General features: G+C 52.5%; 1 protein-coding gene across 2 annotated transcripts in view; it reads right to left on the bottom strand.

Moving 5' to 3' along the window:
• The window catches only part of SCN5A (sodium voltage-gated channel alpha subunit 5), a 95,374-nt gene that overhangs the window by 21,875 nt on the left and 54,990 nt on the right, over window positions 1-18,509 (bottom strand). Inside the window, exons 15-20 of one of the 2 annotated variants that reach the window (XM_046003336.1) lie at window positions 15,622-15,795; window positions 13,982-14,338; window positions 9,578-10,018; window positions 8,213-8,368; window positions 5,331-5,451; window positions 4,283-4,437 (exon numbers count right to left, since the gene is read on the bottom strand). In XM_046003336.1, coding sequence (XP_045859292.1) covers window positions 4,283-4,437; window positions 5,331-5,451; window positions 8,213-8,368; window positions 9,578-10,018; window positions 13,982-14,338; window positions 15,622-15,795 — 1,404 coding nt within the window. The remainder of the gene's footprint in view (window positions 1-4,282; window positions 4,438-5,330; window positions 5,452-8,212; window positions 8,369-9,577; window positions 10,019-13,981; window positions 14,339-15,621; window positions 15,796-18,509) is intronic. The other variant, XM_046003337.1, reaches the window with a different exon arrangement.

The raw sequence follows: 18,509 nt of genomic DNA, 5'->3' as shown, positions 1-18,509 counted from the left end.
ATTTTATAACTGGCCACAAAATATTTTTAATAGGTTTCAAAATATTTCTAGCAATCATTATCTATAAGTAATGCTACAGTTCAATGTATTTCCATTATTTTAATTGATTTTATACTTTATTTACATCAATACTTCTGTTTTCCAATTTTTACTTTGTATGTTTACTTTTCTTGGTTAATTGCACTGGCTAGTACTTCAAGATTATTATTCAAAATAATGGAACTACAGTTAAAACGTTGTTAAAGCAACCTTTTCTTACTCCTGACTTGCATACAAATGTTTCAAGTGCTTTACTACTAATGATATAATAGAAGTTAATTTGAACAAATTTTTCACTAAGGAAATATATTTCATTTCTACTCTTATTAGAGTTTTAAAAATCAGGTATGCATTGAGATAATTACATTTTTTTCATCTCTGTCCTATTCATATACATAGATATCCTAGTATGGCACCATTCTGCCATTTTAGAATATACCTGGTATGACTTATTTAATTTTTAAAATATATTGCTGGTTCTTATCTGCATGTTTTTCAGATTTTTGCAACACTACTCATAAGTATGGTGTATGAAAATTAATCCATGGTTTTCCTGTTGGTATACCGGAGGTTTTAAAAATCAGCATTATTTAGCTTGCATAAAAAAGGATGTGCAGACTTTCCAACTTTCTTCATACACTAGAACATTTTAAACAGGACTGGAATTATTTTCTTCCTTGGGAATGCAAAAGAACCCATCCTTGGAGATGTTGAGAGATCAGAATTAGCTACTGGTTTATCTATTTTATTAACTTTTCAAGGCATCACCTTTGGAATTTCATATCAGTTTTATTATTTGTTTTTAAGTGATTAATTTGTTTCTTAAATTTTATTAATTATTTTCTTGTTGTCCTTAAGAATATTTTGTTGCTACATTTGTAATTTCTTGAGTTAAATAATTAATTAATTTGCATTCTTTCTATTTATTAATAAAAGTGTTTAAGTCTATGTTAAGTGTTAAGTCTCTTTTTTTTTTTTTTTTTTTAAGTCTAAGTGTTAAGTCTCTCTCTCTCTTTTTTTTTTTCCAGGTAGGCTCCATATCCAGTGTGGAACCCAACATGAACTCATGACCCTGAGATCAAGACTTGAGTTGAGATCAAGAATGGGATGCTTAACTGACTGAGCCACCCAGGTGCCCCTATGTATTTTCCTCTTATTACAGCTTTGGCTGCATTTTACAAGCGGTACTCTCAATATTATTATTTTCTAGTTTTTTATCCCCCAGCCAGTTTTTTTTCCTCTACCTCGAATTTTCCTTTCTTATTTTTCTAGATCTTAAATGGACAGAATTGGTTGAATCAGAATCTTTGACTTACAACACACTGTCATCTTTGCCCATGAGTAGCCCTTATATTTTATTTGTTTGCTTACTTTTTAATATAATGAGCACCCATGAATGTACCATCCAACTATTTTTCTGTTTGATCCACAGTTTGCAAATGACTTTTACACTTCTAAGGATTGTTTTTGTTGTTGTTTTTTGATCTTTCTATTTTTGCTATATCTAGCAGTTTCCTTATCTGTAAGATAGACTTAATAACAGACTCATTTCTAAGGGTTATTGTGAGAATCAAATGGATTAATCTTTGTAAAATGCTTACAACAGGGTCTGACACATAGTGGGTGCTATTTAAATGTTATTGTTTTATTATTAGGCTAGATCAAACTTGTTAATTACACATATATATATATATATATTTTAGATCTCTCATAGTCTTGTTCTTTTTATGTGATTTGTCAGGAACTAGTAAAAGTGTGGTAAAATCTCCCTGTACTATTGTATCATTGTCGCTTTTTTCTTTTTCTTTTTTTTCCTAATAGTTCTTGTTTGATATAAGTGCTATGCAATCCCAAGCAAAAATATATTCATAATAGTTTATTTACTTTTAAAGATTTCTTTTTAAAAAATTTAATTTTAAAAGAGAGTGAGCAAGAACAAAGAGGGAGAGTGAGAGGGAGAAGCAGACTCCCCTGCTGAGCAACCCAGGTGCCCCAACAGTGTTATTTTTATTATAGCTGTGACCTGCTTTGTTTTATCTCACATTTCTTATTTATTTATTTATTTATTTATTTATTTATTTATTTATTTGACAGATAGAGATCACAAGTAGGGAGAGACGCAGGCATAGAGAGAGAGAGAGAGAGGAGGAAGCAGGCTCCCCGCCAAGCAGAGAGCCCGATGCGGGGCTCGATCCCAGGACGCTGGGATCATGACCTGAGCAAAAGGCAGAGGCTTAACCCACTGTATCTCACATTTCTTACACCGAATTCAACCTTGCTTAGCATTAACAGACACAAACACTCTGATTTTTGTCATGATTGCATTTGCCTGATATATCTTATTATTTTACTTTTACTATTTCTGATCGACAGTGTTTTGGTTTGTCATTTAAGAGCACATAGGTGAAGTCTTTGTTTTTTGTTTTTTAAATCCATTCAGATTCCTTTCCATTTTTAAAAGATGAATTTTATCCAGTTATCATTATTATTAAAACATATTTGCTTTTGCCTCTGCCACCTTATTTTCTGTTTCCTGGTTTAATGTCTCCTTGTTCCTTCTTTTTTCTCCTATCTTCTGCTGTAAGAGCTCTGTTTTCTTTAAAAGAAAATTCCCTTCAACAATTTGGAAGGGATATATAGTTTGCTTTCTGTTAACTGAGTTTATAACTTTAAATAACACACTCAGACTTCTTTTTCTCAATATATCATCGACGTGTTTTTTTCTTTTTTTTTTTTTAACCGTGCTTGGCTGTCTACCCTGATTAGATTCACCATTTGCTTGCCAAAACTCCTCCTCACTTATGCCAGGCTGAGTTTTTCCTCCACAGCCCAGACTACATGGCTCTGGCTGCCCTTGTTTGTGGCTGTTTAAAAACAAAACTCGTTAACATATTGTCAAATCATCCTTCTCTGAAGCCTACAGAGATCTGGCTCTAGCTGCCAATGGTAAAACATGTGACCTGTAAGTCAGGGTTCTAGGCCCACTCTGGAACAGGGGAGGGGAGTACAGGATGGGATGAGAGGCCCAGAGATACAGGGGTGACAGCCACGGCACCTCCCAAAGGCCTGAGCCCAGGAGGTGGCATGGAGTGGAGGCACATAGCCTTGGGTCAAAGTGCCCTTCTCTCTTGCTCTGGGGTTCAAAGCATTTCCTGTCAGTTGCTCAAACATGGGGTTCTCACCTCCCCAATGATATCAAGTGCTTGCTCCCCTGGGTCAGGAAAGTGGTTATGTCCTCTGTCTTCTTGACCACCCATCTCCCCGTTCACCAGCATCTTCTAGAACCCTCTCCAATGCCATCCCATCTCCTCCTAAAAGGACTCTGAGAGATCAGAATAGGGTGCTTGGGAGCCGCATGGGGCATTCCAAGAGGACCTCCCTGCTACTCCTGGTCTCAGCAAACCTCCCTGTCCTGCATAGTCCAGCTTCACCTGCTATCTCCAGAAAGTCTTCTTGATTGCTCCAGTTCCCCTGACCTCCCAGTCATTTACTCTTATTCAATGCTTTCTCACAAGCTGATCTCTGACTACCTCAAACCTACTGAATCTGGTTTCCCCAGCTAGACTCTCAGCCAGTGAGGCCGGGGCGGGTGTCTCCTCCTCCTGTTGTTGCTCCCCATGGCTCACAGGACTAGATACAAGGAGAACTTAGAAGAGACCTATTGAACAAGTGGAAGGTCAAGACAAAGGACTCCGGAATCTGACTGCCACATCCGCGGCTTGCAAGTGGTGGGATCCTAGGCAGGTTATGTAATGTTTCTGCACAGGGTTGTTGTTGGGATCAAATATGACAATGTGTGAACTACACAGCCCGGCCTCTAACCCTGGAACAGCTGGAATGAAGGGAGCTACCGGTGGAATCTCAGGCAGCATCGTTAACTGCACTGAAATAGCCTAACTGCACAAGGTGCACGTGGGTGTGTCCCCAGCGCTTGGTGGTGGGAGGCTGGTGACCTGTGACCTATGCCAGCTGTACACTGTGAAATGGGGCTAATCATTCCCCTCTGGCGGGACCCAGGGTTCTGGCCAGATGGCTTCCGTGAACCCTTCTGGCTCTGACTTCCGTTCCTGCTGTGGTGATGTGAGTTTGTGAGCTGACTCCCATGCCAGGGGCCGGGGGAAGCCCATTTGCAGCTGAGGCTCTGCCCCAGTTTCTGGCCTAGCTCCCAGTGGTGGACTTCCCTTCCCTGCCCTCCCCGCTCCACCATCCCTCTCTGCACGACCCTGCAGCCCCAGGAGGGTACCAGGGCTCCACTGCTGAGCAGGATCATGAAGATGATGAACGTCTCGAACCAGCTGTGCTCCACGATGCGGTAGCAGGTCTTGCGCAGTCGCCACCAGACCTTCCCGGGGCCCTGCGTGGTGTCCACGGTGCAGCAAGGACAGCGCCGGACGCAGCCTGTGGGGGGAAGGAAGGAAGGGTCAGGCCCAGTCTGGGGCCTGCAGATGCCCACCCCTCGGAAGGGGTGACCGAGAGAACGAGGTTATGACGTGGAGTAATGAACAGGGTGACACAGTGGGCAGGTGTGATGGGACAGCAGGGAGCACCGCGGTGCTGTCCTCAGGGGCGCATGCTCAGCAAGAACTCTGTGGAAAGACCGGATGGACTAGGCATCCAGTGAGTGGGTAAGGGGCCTGGCAGATCTGAGCAGAGGGAAGGCTGGGGCTGGGCTGGGCACCAGTTTCTCCTCTGCTCACCTGGGAAATTCTCCCCCTGGGGGGATATTCCAGAACTCCTGGAGAGCTCGGTCCCTGGGTCTTCTCCATGTTTGCAATTTTTGAGCCATGGGAAGGGCAAAGCCCTCATTGATAGCCCCAAAGGACATGCCATGTGGAGGGGAAACTCTCATTTTATCCCCAGTTGCCTTCTGAATATTCACCACCAATTCATAAAAGCCACAGATGCCGACGACGGGCACATGTCACCACCCGTGAGTATTTACAGAAGGCCTGCAATGGGCCAGGCACCGTGTGCCAGGGGCACGGGGGAAGAGGATGGAGCCCCGGCTGCTGGGGGTCACACACTCGTGTTGTCATCCTACCAATGCAGAGTCACGGGTCTCCCATGGGGCTGACCCACAGCTGCCCAGCCCAGCAGTCCGCGGGCAGGGGTGTCATCAGGGCCTGCGTAGAAGGAGGGGCCGCCCGGGTCATGAGGAACGGGGAGGGAGGGCAAGCGCTGGCATCAGGGTGGGATGAAACATGGCCCTGGGCCCCAAGGAGCTGCTGGTTGTCCTGCCCCCACCCCCCGGGTGGGGCTGAGGCTCTGGCGAGGGCCACTCAGGGCAGTACCTTCAGTGAAACAGTCTTCCGGATCCTTGACATCCTCGCCCAGGTCGGGGATCTGCTCCAGGAGGTCAGCAGTGTTGGTCATGTCTGCTGTGCTTCCCTCCGAGTAGCTGTCCTCGTGAGTCTGTGGACAGGGGCATGGGATGGGGTGGGTGAGGGCCACGTAGAAGCCTCCAGCCTTGAGCCCCGAGTCTGGGGCAGCCAGGGGCTCCCTGAGGGGAGGTGCCTAGACTACTTGCCACTGCATAACCTGGAAATCTGAGCCCAGGGTGGGTGGGTGGTAACCTGCCCCAGGTTGAACTGAAGGTGGACTTCAGAGGCTCCTGAGTCTGTGGCTCTGGTCTGCTGGGGTCTAGGGTCAGGTGCAGGGGGCACTGGAAAGCACTGGGGTTGGGGAATGCGTCCAGCTGGGAACAGACACGGGTGGCAACACGGGCGCACGCCTGGACAAAGACACATGGTGGCAGCTTGGCACACGCGGCGGAAACAGGCATGCCCCCCCACACCAGAACAGAGTCCGAACCAGGCCACAGGCACACACAGGTGTGGGGTCAGACGCGCAGAGCGCGGGCCAGCCACCCAACTGACGCTTCTTGCCCAGTTCATGAGTGCTGGGGTGATGAGCAGAGCCCGAAGTCAAAGCAAGAAGGGCCTGGAGGCTGCCCTGCCTGGGCACACACGGCTCTGCCAGCCCGCCCTTGCATAATCCGATTATAGAGAGCCGTGTGCTTGCGGCGTTGCGAGTGTCTGTCGGTCACATGTGGGTGCGGTCATTGGGGGGAGCAGTAGTGCTCACTGCCAATGCTTGGCCCAGTTCCCTCTGGTCGGTCCACTGCACCGTGAACTCTGACTGTGGAGCTGGCTCCTTCTTCCGAACACTGTCTGTAGCCAGGGAGCGGCCGAACCCCGTAATAGCTTGTGGGTTTCAACCCAAGACACGGGTGACTGACACCCACTGTTGCACTGATGTGGGAGGACATGAGGCTAGCCCCTTGTCTGGGGAGAGGTTAGTGGGACAATACCACGTGCAGTGTGTGCCCCAAGGCTCCCCCACTGGACCAGGCTGAGGCCTGAATCCAGGATCGGGCCTTTCGAAGCTTCTTCATTGGTTTCATCCTGCTTCTCGCTCTTCCCTATCAGCTTCTTTGGGGGCACTCCCTCTGGGGGCACAGGATGCCCGTCTCAGGCTCTGCTCCTAGGAGCCCACTCTACAGAAGGCGTGGCAGGGGCAAGAGGCTTCTGAGAGGGAAGGGAAGCCTTCGATGGCCTCGGATCCTGTCTACGGTGCCAGCTAAGTGGGCATGCCTGGGTCGCTCAGCCTTAGGAGATGAGCTGGCTGGAGTCCTTGGCCTGCCTCTGCTCCTGAAGCCGTCTTCTTTTCCCTTCTTTCCGTGACTCACTCTGCTGCTTTCTCAAAGTCCTCTTCAGTTTTGGCGTTTGTGATGGGGAAGGGTTGGACGCTGATGGGAAAGTCAAGAGGGCTCCTGGGTGTAGGGTAGAGCCTTGACCCTCCTGGGGTCCCCATGGCTTTGAGGGCTCATCCTTCTGCCCCTGGCTTCGTTGGGCAGCTGAGCCGGGATAGGCACAAGCCAGAGGAGATCTCCGCATTACTTTGCTTTTCAGACTCTGGAGCTGCACAAAGTACCAGGGGCACTGGCTGGGATACAGGTTCTCAGGAACCCGCTACAGGTGGGATGAGGGGTCCTTGTCCAGGAACACCCAGCCCACCTCTCTCTCCCTTTGAGGGGTCCCACCATGAACTGATTTGAGGAGAGGAAGAAGTGTCATCATTCCAGTATGAAAACCCTCCCTCTCTGTGACTTTGGGTCCCTCCTGCATCTTCCTGCTGCCACATGCCTCTGTGTCAGACCCTCCAGGGGAGAAGAGTGACCTGTACCATCAGGATGAAGATTCCAGCAGGTGCTTGTGCTCCAGAGCTGATCAAGATCACAAAACCTCCCATAAGCCCATTGCACAAAAGGGATGGGGCAAAAGGTACAATGTTCCGTCGAAGCAAGTCACAGTTGCTGGACCAAGGGTCAGGGTCAGGCTGCTCTGTCTCTGAACACCTGCCCTCTACCTTCCACGATGCTTGGTGTGAGTGGGGGTGGCTGTGTGGGGTCGGGGAGCATGAGCAACACCGCAGTCCTTTAGCTCAGGGGCTGCAGATTCAAATGCTTATAGGCGTGGAATGCTTGCAAGTCGTGGAATGAAGTTAGGCAGGTGAGTTTGTGGCAAACCAGGGAGTTCTAGTCAGTGTCATGGAGGTGGTCATCACTTGTGTCCGGCGGGGTGGTTCTTCTTCCAATTTTTTTTTCCATTTTTCCTACTTTTTTTCTGCATTTCGATACAGATTTTTGTTTGTTTTTTTTTTGTTTTGTTTTTTTACATAAAAGCTACCAGGTTTTAAGTGTTAGTAGCATATTCAAATTAAAATCCTTCTGTAGCCAGAACAAAACTCTAAGAGTAGTCCTCCCATTTGCGGCCTCGGCTTTAGTCCAGGAGAGAAGCTGCTGGTGGCCAATGCATCAAGAACTTGTTCTCAGGGCCCCCCAAAGTCCCCTGGGATGGGGTAATTCACAGGACAAACATTTGCCAAAGAGGACCAAAGCACGGGATGAGCACATAGAGGGGTAGGGTTAGTCCTGCCTCAGGGGCCTGGGCTGGCAGCTTCCAGAATCTTCCAGAAGCTCTGGGCCCCATGCCACCCCTCCCCTGTCAGGGCAGGGCTGCCTGTGCTCCCCTGTGCAGACGGGTCTCCCACACTGCCTGTGACTGTGGCTATGGCTCCCACCAGCAAATGCAGGTGTGTGCGAGGACCCCTCAGACTGGCTCCGGTCCAAGTGCAGCACCCCGCTGTCTTCAGGGACAAAGGCGTGTGTTACCTCACTGCACCCTGGGGCTGGGGACTCCACTTTCCGCCGCTGCCGCCAGTCTGCCTGAGCCACACTGGCCTCGGAGGAGGGGGTCTCTGACACCTGGCTCCAGGCCCTGGGCTCTGTAGGGGCCTCTGGGCTGCCGGAAACAGGCTGGGATTCCTGCTGAAGAGACCCCCAGCCCATGAGCTCCCCGGCCGGCGTGTTCCCAGGGCCCCGCCTAAGCAACTGGAGCACTACCTCCTGCCCTCTTCATGGGGCCTCAGGTCACCGAAAGTCTCTCCCTCTGGGAGGATCTGGGTCAGCCTGGCCTAAGTCTCCCCTCCTCCCACTCCCCGGAAGGGTGCGGCTGGGCTGCACTGCCCAGTTCCCGAATGCTGGCAGCTCCACTTAGGAGGGACATACAGACTTCCCCCATGAGTTCCCATGGCACCCTCCACACATGTGTGCACGCACACACACACATGCACGCACACTGGCCCCAGGGAGCCAGAGCCAACAGGCTCCAGAGGAGGAGAGGAGCAGGCCAGGGAGCATCCTGGAGATAACTGGTAGCCGTGGTCTGGCAACTGCTCGCACTGCCTTCCCCAGCTTACACGGTCCCTGTCCTACAGCCTGACCGAAGGGGTGGAAGCCGGCCTCTGGGACCACTGGGAGGCAGAACGCCCCACGTGGGGAGCAGTGTCCCTTCACAGCAGACCCAACCGGCGCAGGCCCACAGCAAGCAATGAGGATGGGCCCAGTCAGACAGAGAACCACTCACTGTTTGACCTAAAGACCTAAGGAGAAGCCATCGGTGCCTGGCTCAGGCCACGGGAGAACTGAGGGGGTTGGGGGCACTGTCTCTTTTGTCCAGACTCTGGTCCTAAGTGTTAAAAATAACAGGTTGGGAGATAAGATAGTGCTGTCTCTGACACCTGCCATCTTAGGGATGCTTATTTTTAAATCTCTGAGTTAGCCCTGGGCCTGGGAGGAGGGGAAAGGGCAGTCGGGAGGTCAGGAGACTGCACTCCTCCCTCCCTAAGACATTCCGCCATATTAGTCCTGGAGGGGGCCAATGGTTGGGGGAGGGGGGGGGCGGGAGTGCTGGCTCTGTCACAGGTGTGCGAGGCACCCCTAGCAAGTCTCTCTCTTGCCATGCCTCAGTTCCCCTTTCTGTACAGTTCGCTGCTCCTGGCTAGTATCAGGCAAACGATGGATAATAGCCCCTTCCAAGGTCCCCTCTGGGCTGGGTTGGGAAGAGAGGGCTGACAGCTGGCCTCAGCACCCCACTGTGAGGCTGCCTCTTGAAGGTGGCAGGGACAGCTGCTTGGAGCGAGGCCCCGGGCCCAGTACGGGTAGGTGCTGCATGTGTGCGGGGGGTGGGGCAGTCACCTGCTTACTGGACTCCTCCTCCGTGCCCAGGCTGTTCTCCTCATCGTCCTCTTGGTCATCTGTGTCTGACTCAGCCACAGCAATGGGCACACACACAGGCTCTGCATCCCCGGGGGGGCCCTGGCCCGGCCGCTCGTCTTCCTCAAACCGTGTCTCCTTGCGGGCCGGAGGCACCTTCTCTGACTCCGGGGGTGGTGGGGGGCTGGAGGTGGCCACGCAGCTGGGCAGCTGGCCGTGGCTGGCGAGGGCTGTGGGCTTCTGGGGCCGCCGCTGGAGGAGCCCACAGCAGAAGTCCCAGGTGGTCCGCTTGAGGAAGCGCAGGCCGCGCTGGATACGTGCCAGGGCTAGCTGGAGGTTGTTCATCTCCCCGTCCTCGTCAGGGGCTGTGAGGTTGTCTGCGCTGAAGGAGCTGAGCAGCAGAGCCAGGAAGAGGTTCAGGACCTGTGGAGGCCAGGGATCAGGCTTATCAAGGCAGGCACCATAGGGGCAGCTAGCTTCGGGGCCATTATGGGGAAACTGAGGCCCAGGGACCTTAAGGATTGCTGATGGTCAACAGCTCTGGGGTCGAACCCTGGGCCCTCATCCTAACCCCACAGTTCTCTTGAATATAGTGAATTTGGTTATAAAATGAAAGACCAATTCTCATCCCTTTTCTCAAGGGCTCAAATGCAGTCTGAGTTGAGGGCATTTGGCCCCAGATCTCTTGGTCTTGGCCCGGGGTCTAAGGGATGAAGCTTGCAGATGGGATCTTGCTGCCTGGGAGTAATGGCGGACAGCGGGGTTAGAATGAGCACGGGGTTGCTCCCTGGGAAATGGGATCCAATCTGAGAGACAAGGGACAAGGAAGGGACAAGGAAGAATCCCACCCAGAAGCAATCCAGGGCTCTTGAGGACTTTCTTGGGAAGGTGTCTCTATGTCTGTTGGTGAAAGAGGGGATTGTGATGGGCCTCTGAGCTGTCTCAACATTTGAAAATCTAGCACCTTCTACATGTGTCCCAAGGTCTGACTCTGCTTTCCAGGTGAGGGACGTGGGGGATGGAGCAGAGAAGGGGCAAGGGCAGTCCTCAGGCCTCTGGGACTAATTGCGGGGTCAGAACATGGAGAGGTGGCTGTCTAGGCAGTAAGGGATGCTGGGATGGGCGCTGGGTATGGGACCAGACAACTGGGGAGGAGGTGGAGGGACCTGGGTCGGAGCTGCCAGGAATCAGGGGAGGGGCTAAGGTTGCCAAGTGCCAGAAGGGCAGTACTTAAGCTATTTATCAGGAGCTAGGGATCTGAGACTCTTTAAGCGAGGTGAGCAAAATTCATCTCTCTCTGCAGAATTCTGGACTATTGCTATTGTTAAACCATCCCGGAAGGGCAAAGCTTTAGCTTTTGTTAAGAAAGAGCCCTTTCGTGGAGTGACAAGAGGGTGGCCGTGGGTCCACTTCCCAGCCTCGTGGAGGATAAATGAAAATGACGGTGGGCTTGTTCCCTCACATGGGTCAGACGGGCTCTGGAGCTGACAGGCCAGAGACACCCCCTCCCCACCTTGGGCTTGGTGCCTCCTCCACCCAGCCAGCCCCGCAGAGAGTTCCCTTGAAGGGGGGCCCCTACGGCAGGGAGGTATGTGAGGGTAGGTGTGCGGTTCTCACTGGAAACCCACTCTGGGCCCCTCTCTGGCTTCTCACGAGCCCCGAAGACACACCTCCTGCCTGACAAAGAGCTAGGGATGAGAATTCTGAGGAAAGCAGCGGTAAGGTTGGAGCTCCAGGAGTCAGAAACACGCCTTTGGTTTAAGAAGCAATATACATTCAGGAGGACAGAACGGCAAGGGGAAGAGGCAGGATCTGGCATTCCATATGGGGAGAGGATCACTTTTGACACCTGTCAAAAGTCAAAAATGTCATCTCTGGTTGGCAGGGCACATGACATGATTCAGAGTTGCTGTCTACACTGACCTCTGGCCCAGCCTCCAGCCTCAGCCACACTGGCCGGGGCCTGGCCTGCCTCTGCTCCCAGTTGCCCACCTGGGTTCCTCCATCCTCACCCATGCCTCACGCCCAGGTATCTGGGGCCCAGGCTAGGGGGTAAGGTGGGGGGGCGGTGCGGGGGCAGCCCTGTCCGCCTCCACAAGAATACCAGCTCCTCCCTTGTGGCCCGGTGCCGAGGTTTGGCTTCTTCCAGTGCTTTCCCCGTCAATCAGGCTGCTGCTCCCCAGCCCCTGCCTGATCATGACTTCCTACTTCAATGGCAATCTTGCTTCCACCCACGCCCGACAGCGGCCCAATTCCTGAGGCGACCAGGGAGGGGGCAGCGTGGGCTGTGTTAGCTTCCCTCCTCCAGCAGCCTCTAATCTTCTCATCCCCAGGCAGATCCGCTAGGAAATGGCAGGGCTGTGTGCATGAGGGCAGCGGGCCTGGCCCTTGGCTGAGAGCCTGGTGTACTCACAAGCCTCCTCAGAAGACATAGTCTGGTGGCCCCTGGAGCAGGGCCAGGGCTGAATGAGGCTCCAGCCCAAGGGGCAGCCAGTTGAAGACATGGAAGAGGGTGCAGCCCAAGAGCTGGGTTCTGTTGGCACTGTGCACCGATGCCCCGTCACCTCTCTGGGCCCCACAAGTGGGGCTAGAGACAGCCTGATCCCCAACTCGGCCTGGGCCCGCCCTTGCATGGTTAGGGCACATCTGGAGGAGAACCAGGGAGGTTTGGCGAAGGGATCGTCTGGAAACTGCAGCCCACGGTACTTGAGGCCTCTATGAGGTGATGGGAGTCTATGCTGTCCACACTGGCAAGAGTCAGATCAAGCAGGTGTGAGGTCTGAGCATGTGTGGACACCTGTGTGCCCAGACCGGTAGCTCCACGACCACAGTGGACACTGACTTCTTCCTGAACCACTCACTTGCCTTAACGTGAGGCTTTCCAAAGAAGGAGCTTTCCAAAGCTCCTTCTCTGATATTGGTGTTTTTGATCTTTCTCAACTGCAGGATTCCCCACATTATAAGATACAAGGCAAGAGGCACTTGTTCTAGGATGCACAGATGGCCATGAGAGCAAGGCCGGGATCCCTTGTGCCAGGGTAGCTGGGACTCCCCCACAGCTACCCAGGGTGACATACAAATTTCCATGGATCCTGCCTTATCTGGACCAACACCTACTGCACCTGTGCTTTGCTCCCTTTGTTCCTTCCCACTCTAGTATCACCAATCAGGTCTGCCCCGAACCTTCCTCTAGGAAGCCTTCCTTGATTTCCCTTGATGGTGGGGATCAGCACGCAAGGGACACTCCTTAATGCCTCTGGTCGTTCTGACCAGCTTGAGAGTGATTTCAGACCTGTTTGAACTCTCCACCTCCCCACTCTCCAGTTGGTAAGCCACGGCATGGCCACATTCACCTCTGTATTCCCAGCAGCTCCTGCCATAATATTTTGCATGCAACAGGGGCACAGGAAGTGTTTGTTAACCTGAACTGAAAACCCGTGTGATAAGTCATTGACAGTAAGTGACTAATAAAGTAGTTGGTAGATGAGTAAATAAATAAGTTAATGCATATTAAATGAGTATATAATGAAGAAACAGGTACCCAGGTGGATGAATGAATGAAGGAGCAAATGAGGAGTGATGGGAATGGATGAATGGTTCAATGAGTGAGTAAGTAGAGAGCAAGATGGATGAATGGGTAGATGAAGAGGACCGGTGAATGAGTGAATGGATTGTGGGTTGACAGATGGAAATAGGGCTGAATTAGTGAGTGGAGGGAAAGATAAGAGAATAAAAATATGGGTGATGAATGAATGGATAGATGGATGGGTGGATGAGTGAATGGATGGATGAATAGGTAGGGTGTGTGTGTGTGTGTTTATGAATGAAGAGGGGTTGATGGATGGGTGGTTGATGGGCAGAGAAATGGATGGGTGAATGAATGGGTGGATGGATATGAGAATGAGTAAGTGGGGAGTTGATGGTTGGATGGCTGGGTGAGTGAGTGAGTGAAGAGCGAGGAGGACTGGTAACTGAGTAGATGGATTGATGGAGAGGTGGACAGAAGGATGGGTGAATTGGCGGGTGGGCGACCGATAAGTAGATCGATGGCTGGATAGGAAGATGCATGGATGAGTAGAGAGATGGAAGAATCAGTGGGTACGTGGATGGATGGAATGGTGATAAGTGCACAGATAGATGAGTAAATGGGTGCATAAGTGGGTGGATGAATGAATGGATGAGTAGATAGACGGAAGGATGGGTGATGAATAGGTGGGCAGATGGGTAAATGGATGGATGATGAGAGATTGATGGATAAATGGACAGTTGGATAGCTCACTGAGTGAATGAGTGGGAGGATGGAAGGAAGTTAAGTGAATGGACAGAGGGATGACCGGTGGGCTGGTGAATGTGTATGTGGTGTATACGGGCCACTGGCCAACTTACCACGAGGTTGCCAATGACCATAACAAGCAAGAAGACGAGCAGGCACAGTGACTGCCCAGACACCTCCATGCAGTCCCACATGGTCTCAATCCACTCCCCACAGAGGATGCGGAAGATGATGAGAAAGGCGTGGAAAAAGTCCATCATGTGCCAGCGGGGCAGCAGGCCTGAGTCACTGATGCGGTACCTCTGCTCAGAGTAGTTCTTGCCGAAGAGCTGCATGCCCACCACAGCGAAGATGAACACGATGATGGCCAGCACCAGCGTCAGGTTCCCCAGTGCCCCCACCGAGTTTCCGATGATCTTGATGAGGGTGTTCAGGGTGGGCCATGATTTGGCCAGCTTGAAGACCCGCAGCTGGGGAGGGAGGTGTCCTTGTGAGGGGCTCTAGTTCCCGCTGCCCATGGACACGCTCACCCCCTGCTAGCTCCTACCTGAAAACCCAGGGGGCCCTTGGACACGTGTTTCTCCAAGAGCACACACTGCTCATTCTCTCTACAGCCTGAGGGCAGCTCCTCTGGGCTCAGCTCTGAGAGTCAGGTCAACATCTCCAGCTTCATCTCCCCAACTCAGCCTTGCTCTTCATCCCCGTACCAGCTTCCTACCCGCTCCAGGCTCACTGCCAGGAACTTCCCACAGACTTCTCCAGCATGGAGTGTGCTTCTTCTTCCCGACTCATCTTCATCAGGTCAAACCATCTCTGACTTGCCCCATTGCCTCCAACCTTCTCTCTGCTCAGTTATCATGGAAAGGGGGGCAGATGCTTAGCATTTATTGAATACCTGCTGTGCCAGGCCTGTGCTTAGGATGCTCACGTCATTCAGAGCTTCCGACAACCACATGGGGTCGGCGCTGTTATTGCCTCCTTTGGCAGGTGAAGAAGCCAGCCCTTAGCGGTGGAGTAACTTATCTGAGTCCATTAGTTCACAGCAGTGGAGTCAGGATTAGAACCTATAGCTTGGACTTTCTCTACTGCCTCTATGATCCTGCCTTTCAAGTCCCCAATGAACCCAAAAACACTGCCCAGACTTCCTCCAGGAAGCCTTCCCTGACCTACCTCCAGCCCCATGTGTGGACCTCTCAGGCATTCTGCACTCCAAGAGTGGTCCACAGACCAGGAGCTTTGGTCTCACTCGAGACCTACTAAATTAGGCACTGCAGTTTAACAAGATCCCCAGATGATTTGCATGCACAATAGAGTTTCCAAAGTGCTGACTCTGAAACCAGCGGGCAGAACCCCAGGAGAGCTGTTGGCAGGCCTGGCTCCACCTGTTATTTGCCATGTGGCTTTTGGGAAATTCATTTCACCTGGGGCTTAGTCTCCTCATCTGAGGAATGGGTATGTAGTAATACTAGTTCCTCTCCTGGGATATTATGAGGGCTAAAGGGGCCATGGTGAGCCATAAAGGGCTTTGCAAGTCATCAGGATGGCCATCCCCATCATCCCCATAGCTTCCCAGAGGGATATCTCATTTCTTGCCCCCACCCCCCCATCACCAGCACTGGGATACCCAGCAAATAGCTGTTGGGAGAAGGCATGATGGATCACAGTAGGGGTGACTGAGTGGTGACCTCAGAGGGCGTTGCCTCAGTGCCCTAGGCCCCCACCCCACCCCCCTGCAGAGGGCCCAGCTAGGTACCAGGCGGAAGGAACGCAGCACTGACAGGTTGCCCATGCGGGACAGGCCCAGCTCCATGAGGCTCAGGATGACAATGATGCTGTCGAAGATGTTCCAGCCCTGCTGGAAGTAGTAGTAGGGGTCCAGAGCAATGATCTTGAAGGTCATCTCTGCGGTGAAGATCCCTGTGAAGACCTGGGGAGGAACAGAGAGATCGCGGTTCCCAGTGTTTGGGCTGGAAAGACCATTGGGCCAGGAGGGGTGCCCTGCTTTTTGACTCTTTCTCCCGCAGGATCCCCCTCCTGGGCTGCCAGCTCTGACTGCACCCTGGCTCCCAGTGGGTGCTTGCTCAGCCATGGACCAGGCTCCCGGGGACATATCAGGCCCTGCAGAGACTGATAGCTCTAGGAAGCACCTGGGGGCAGGGGAGGCTGAGGTGGGGGTATCACAACCCAGCCTGACACCCTCCAGCCCCTGTCTCCACAGGAAGCACTCTTACTCCTTATGTGCCAAATACACGCATTCCCACGAACACTCACGGCTTCCGTGTCTCAGGGCCTCCGCCCATGCTCTTCCTGCTCCAGCTTGTCCACACCCTGAACTCCTATCTCTGCAGTAACAATCAGCCAGCTCTTCTTGAGGGCATGACCACGTGCCAGTCCTGGGCTATAAAGCTGTGCATATGCCCAACAACCCCACGAGGAAAGTATCATCATCCCCATTCTACAGGGAAGGAAACTGAGACACTGAGAGGATAATAATTTGCCCGAAGTCACATAGCTGGTACACCTGAGAACCGGGAAGTGAACTTAGGGTTGTCCTTCAAGATTTAGAGCAACTCCCTCCACCTCCTGGAAACATTCGTGTGGTAGACAAAGGCTGGGTTTCCCTCCATTTGTTAGACACAGTTTGGAGCCCCCCAGCCTGGGCCAGCAGAGTCCTGTGGTCAAGAAACCCATCATGTGGTGGGTCATGCAGCTGTGACCATTTCCAGTGCTCCTCAGTGGGCCAACAGCCTGGAGGGGCCCACGGCTCCTGGAGGAGGGGACGCCCTACGAGGGCGTGGCTGGCAGGAAGTTGGGCCTGCCTACGAGGCCTTCTTGGATCTCAGGGGGTTGTTGTGAGGGTGGGGAGGAGTCATTGAGGTCTTCTGTGGGTGAGGGCTGAGGTCAGAGGACCAGACCATCCCTAGAGGCAGCACCAAGCCTGTGAGGGAGGAGAGGTCAGAGACAGTGAGGCTGAGTAGCTTGCTGGGGTCGGCAAACAGGGGTGATCACCCAGGCTTCGGCAACCCGTCAGGGGCTCTGTGCTGAAGGGAGAGGAGCAGGGATGCCTGCATTAGCCCTTTCCTCCTCTGCTCATGTAAGGCCCTGTGGCGGTGGGCTGGGGGGCCAGGATTGCTATGGGCCTGGGGGCAGTGCACCAGGATGGCTGGTGGGGGGGGGTAACACGGCACTGCCACACTGGGCACCACCGGCCAGCCAGCCCTCGTGAATGACCCGCTCAGGGCTTGTGCCCAGAGAGAACTGTTCTCCCTCCAGCTGGGGTCCTACAGAAAAGAGGGCCTGCGACATCTCTCGGCCCCAGCTCCAGTGACTGGGCTGCCTCCTGCGTGGGGAGGCTGCGGTTCCCCTCCCACTTCCTCAGCACCCCTGCCTGTCTCAGGGATAACTTTTCCATCCCTCTGACTCCATCCCCGGCTGCTCTTCCAGCCTGTCTCCTCACTGTTCCTTCCTCAGGACCTTTGTACCTGCTGCTCCCTTTCCCTGCACCGTCTCTGCTCCCCCCATCCACAGGACCCACTCCCTTCAGGTGTGGGCTTAAAATCGCGGCCCCCTCCCACCAAACTCCTCCTCCCTCTTCTCTGCTTTATTTTTCTTTCCCTCACTTACCACCACGTAACAAACTGTACATGTAGCGACAGATTTGGCTAGACTGTGAGCTCCACAGGAGGGACCTTTTCTGTCTTACTGTTACAAGAATGGTGCCCAGCCAGCAGGCAACCACCCAATATTTGTTGAATATAAACATGCAAATAGCTGGGCCTCCGATCTTCAGCTCCTGTGTGCCCTGTGTCCTGTCAGCCACACTCCCTGCCCTAGGTCTCCCTGAGAACCCCTAAGGGCGGGGCCTACGAAGCCCCTTCCTCTCACCCCTGCCGGCCCTCTGGTCTCCCTCATCACCTGTCTGAGCATCCCAGGGTGGGTGTGTTCTTAAGGCCGGTTCACCAGACCCATGAGTGCTCACATTCACTTCTGGGGCAGGAATGAGTGTGAGTGCTCAGGAGAGATCCCGCCTCCCTTTGCCCAAGTGCAAATCTGTCTTGGCAGCAAGAGAGCACGTATTAGCTGGCATTGGAAGTCAGAAGGGCAAGACAGCAGAAGCTCTTGGGGAATGCCTCTTGGGGGAAGTGATAAGGAACCAACAACACCACCTGGATGCTTGAATCTTGAAGACCCCTGACCCTGCTCGAGCAGACCCTGTGTTCTGACTAGAGGACAGATTCGAAGTTTGAGAAAGGCCATTGTTTCTCAAATGTGGCACACTTTGGAATCACCTAGGGAACTTTAAAAATACAGATGCTTGGGTCCCACTCGCCGAGATTCTAGTTAAACTGGACTGGAGGACAGCCCAGGAACGGAGTGTTTTTTGTTCTTAATTTCTTAGGTGATGCTAGTATGCAGCTAAGCTTGCGAACCACTGATCTACAAGGGCATACATTTTGGTGCCAGACTCCTCCTTCCGAAGGACCAGCGCAGGCTTTCTAAGGCTATGTGATCAAAGCCTGTTGGTTTAAAGACATGTAGAGAATGGCGGCCAGACTCAGTTTCCAAAGCTGGGTCTGCTGCTCTGTGATCTCAGGCCGGTTTCCTCATCTCCCAGAGCCTTAAGTGTCCTCATATGTAAAA

The sequence above is a fragment of the Meles meles genome, chromosome 4, assembly GCF_922984935.1.
Source record: "Meles meles chromosome 4, mMelMel3.1 paternal haplotype, whole genome shotgun sequence".
Lineage (NCBI taxonomy): Eukaryota > Metazoa > Chordata > Mammalia > Carnivora > Mustelidae > Meles > Meles meles.
This window is presented reverse-complemented; position numbering and strand designations above follow the sequence as displayed.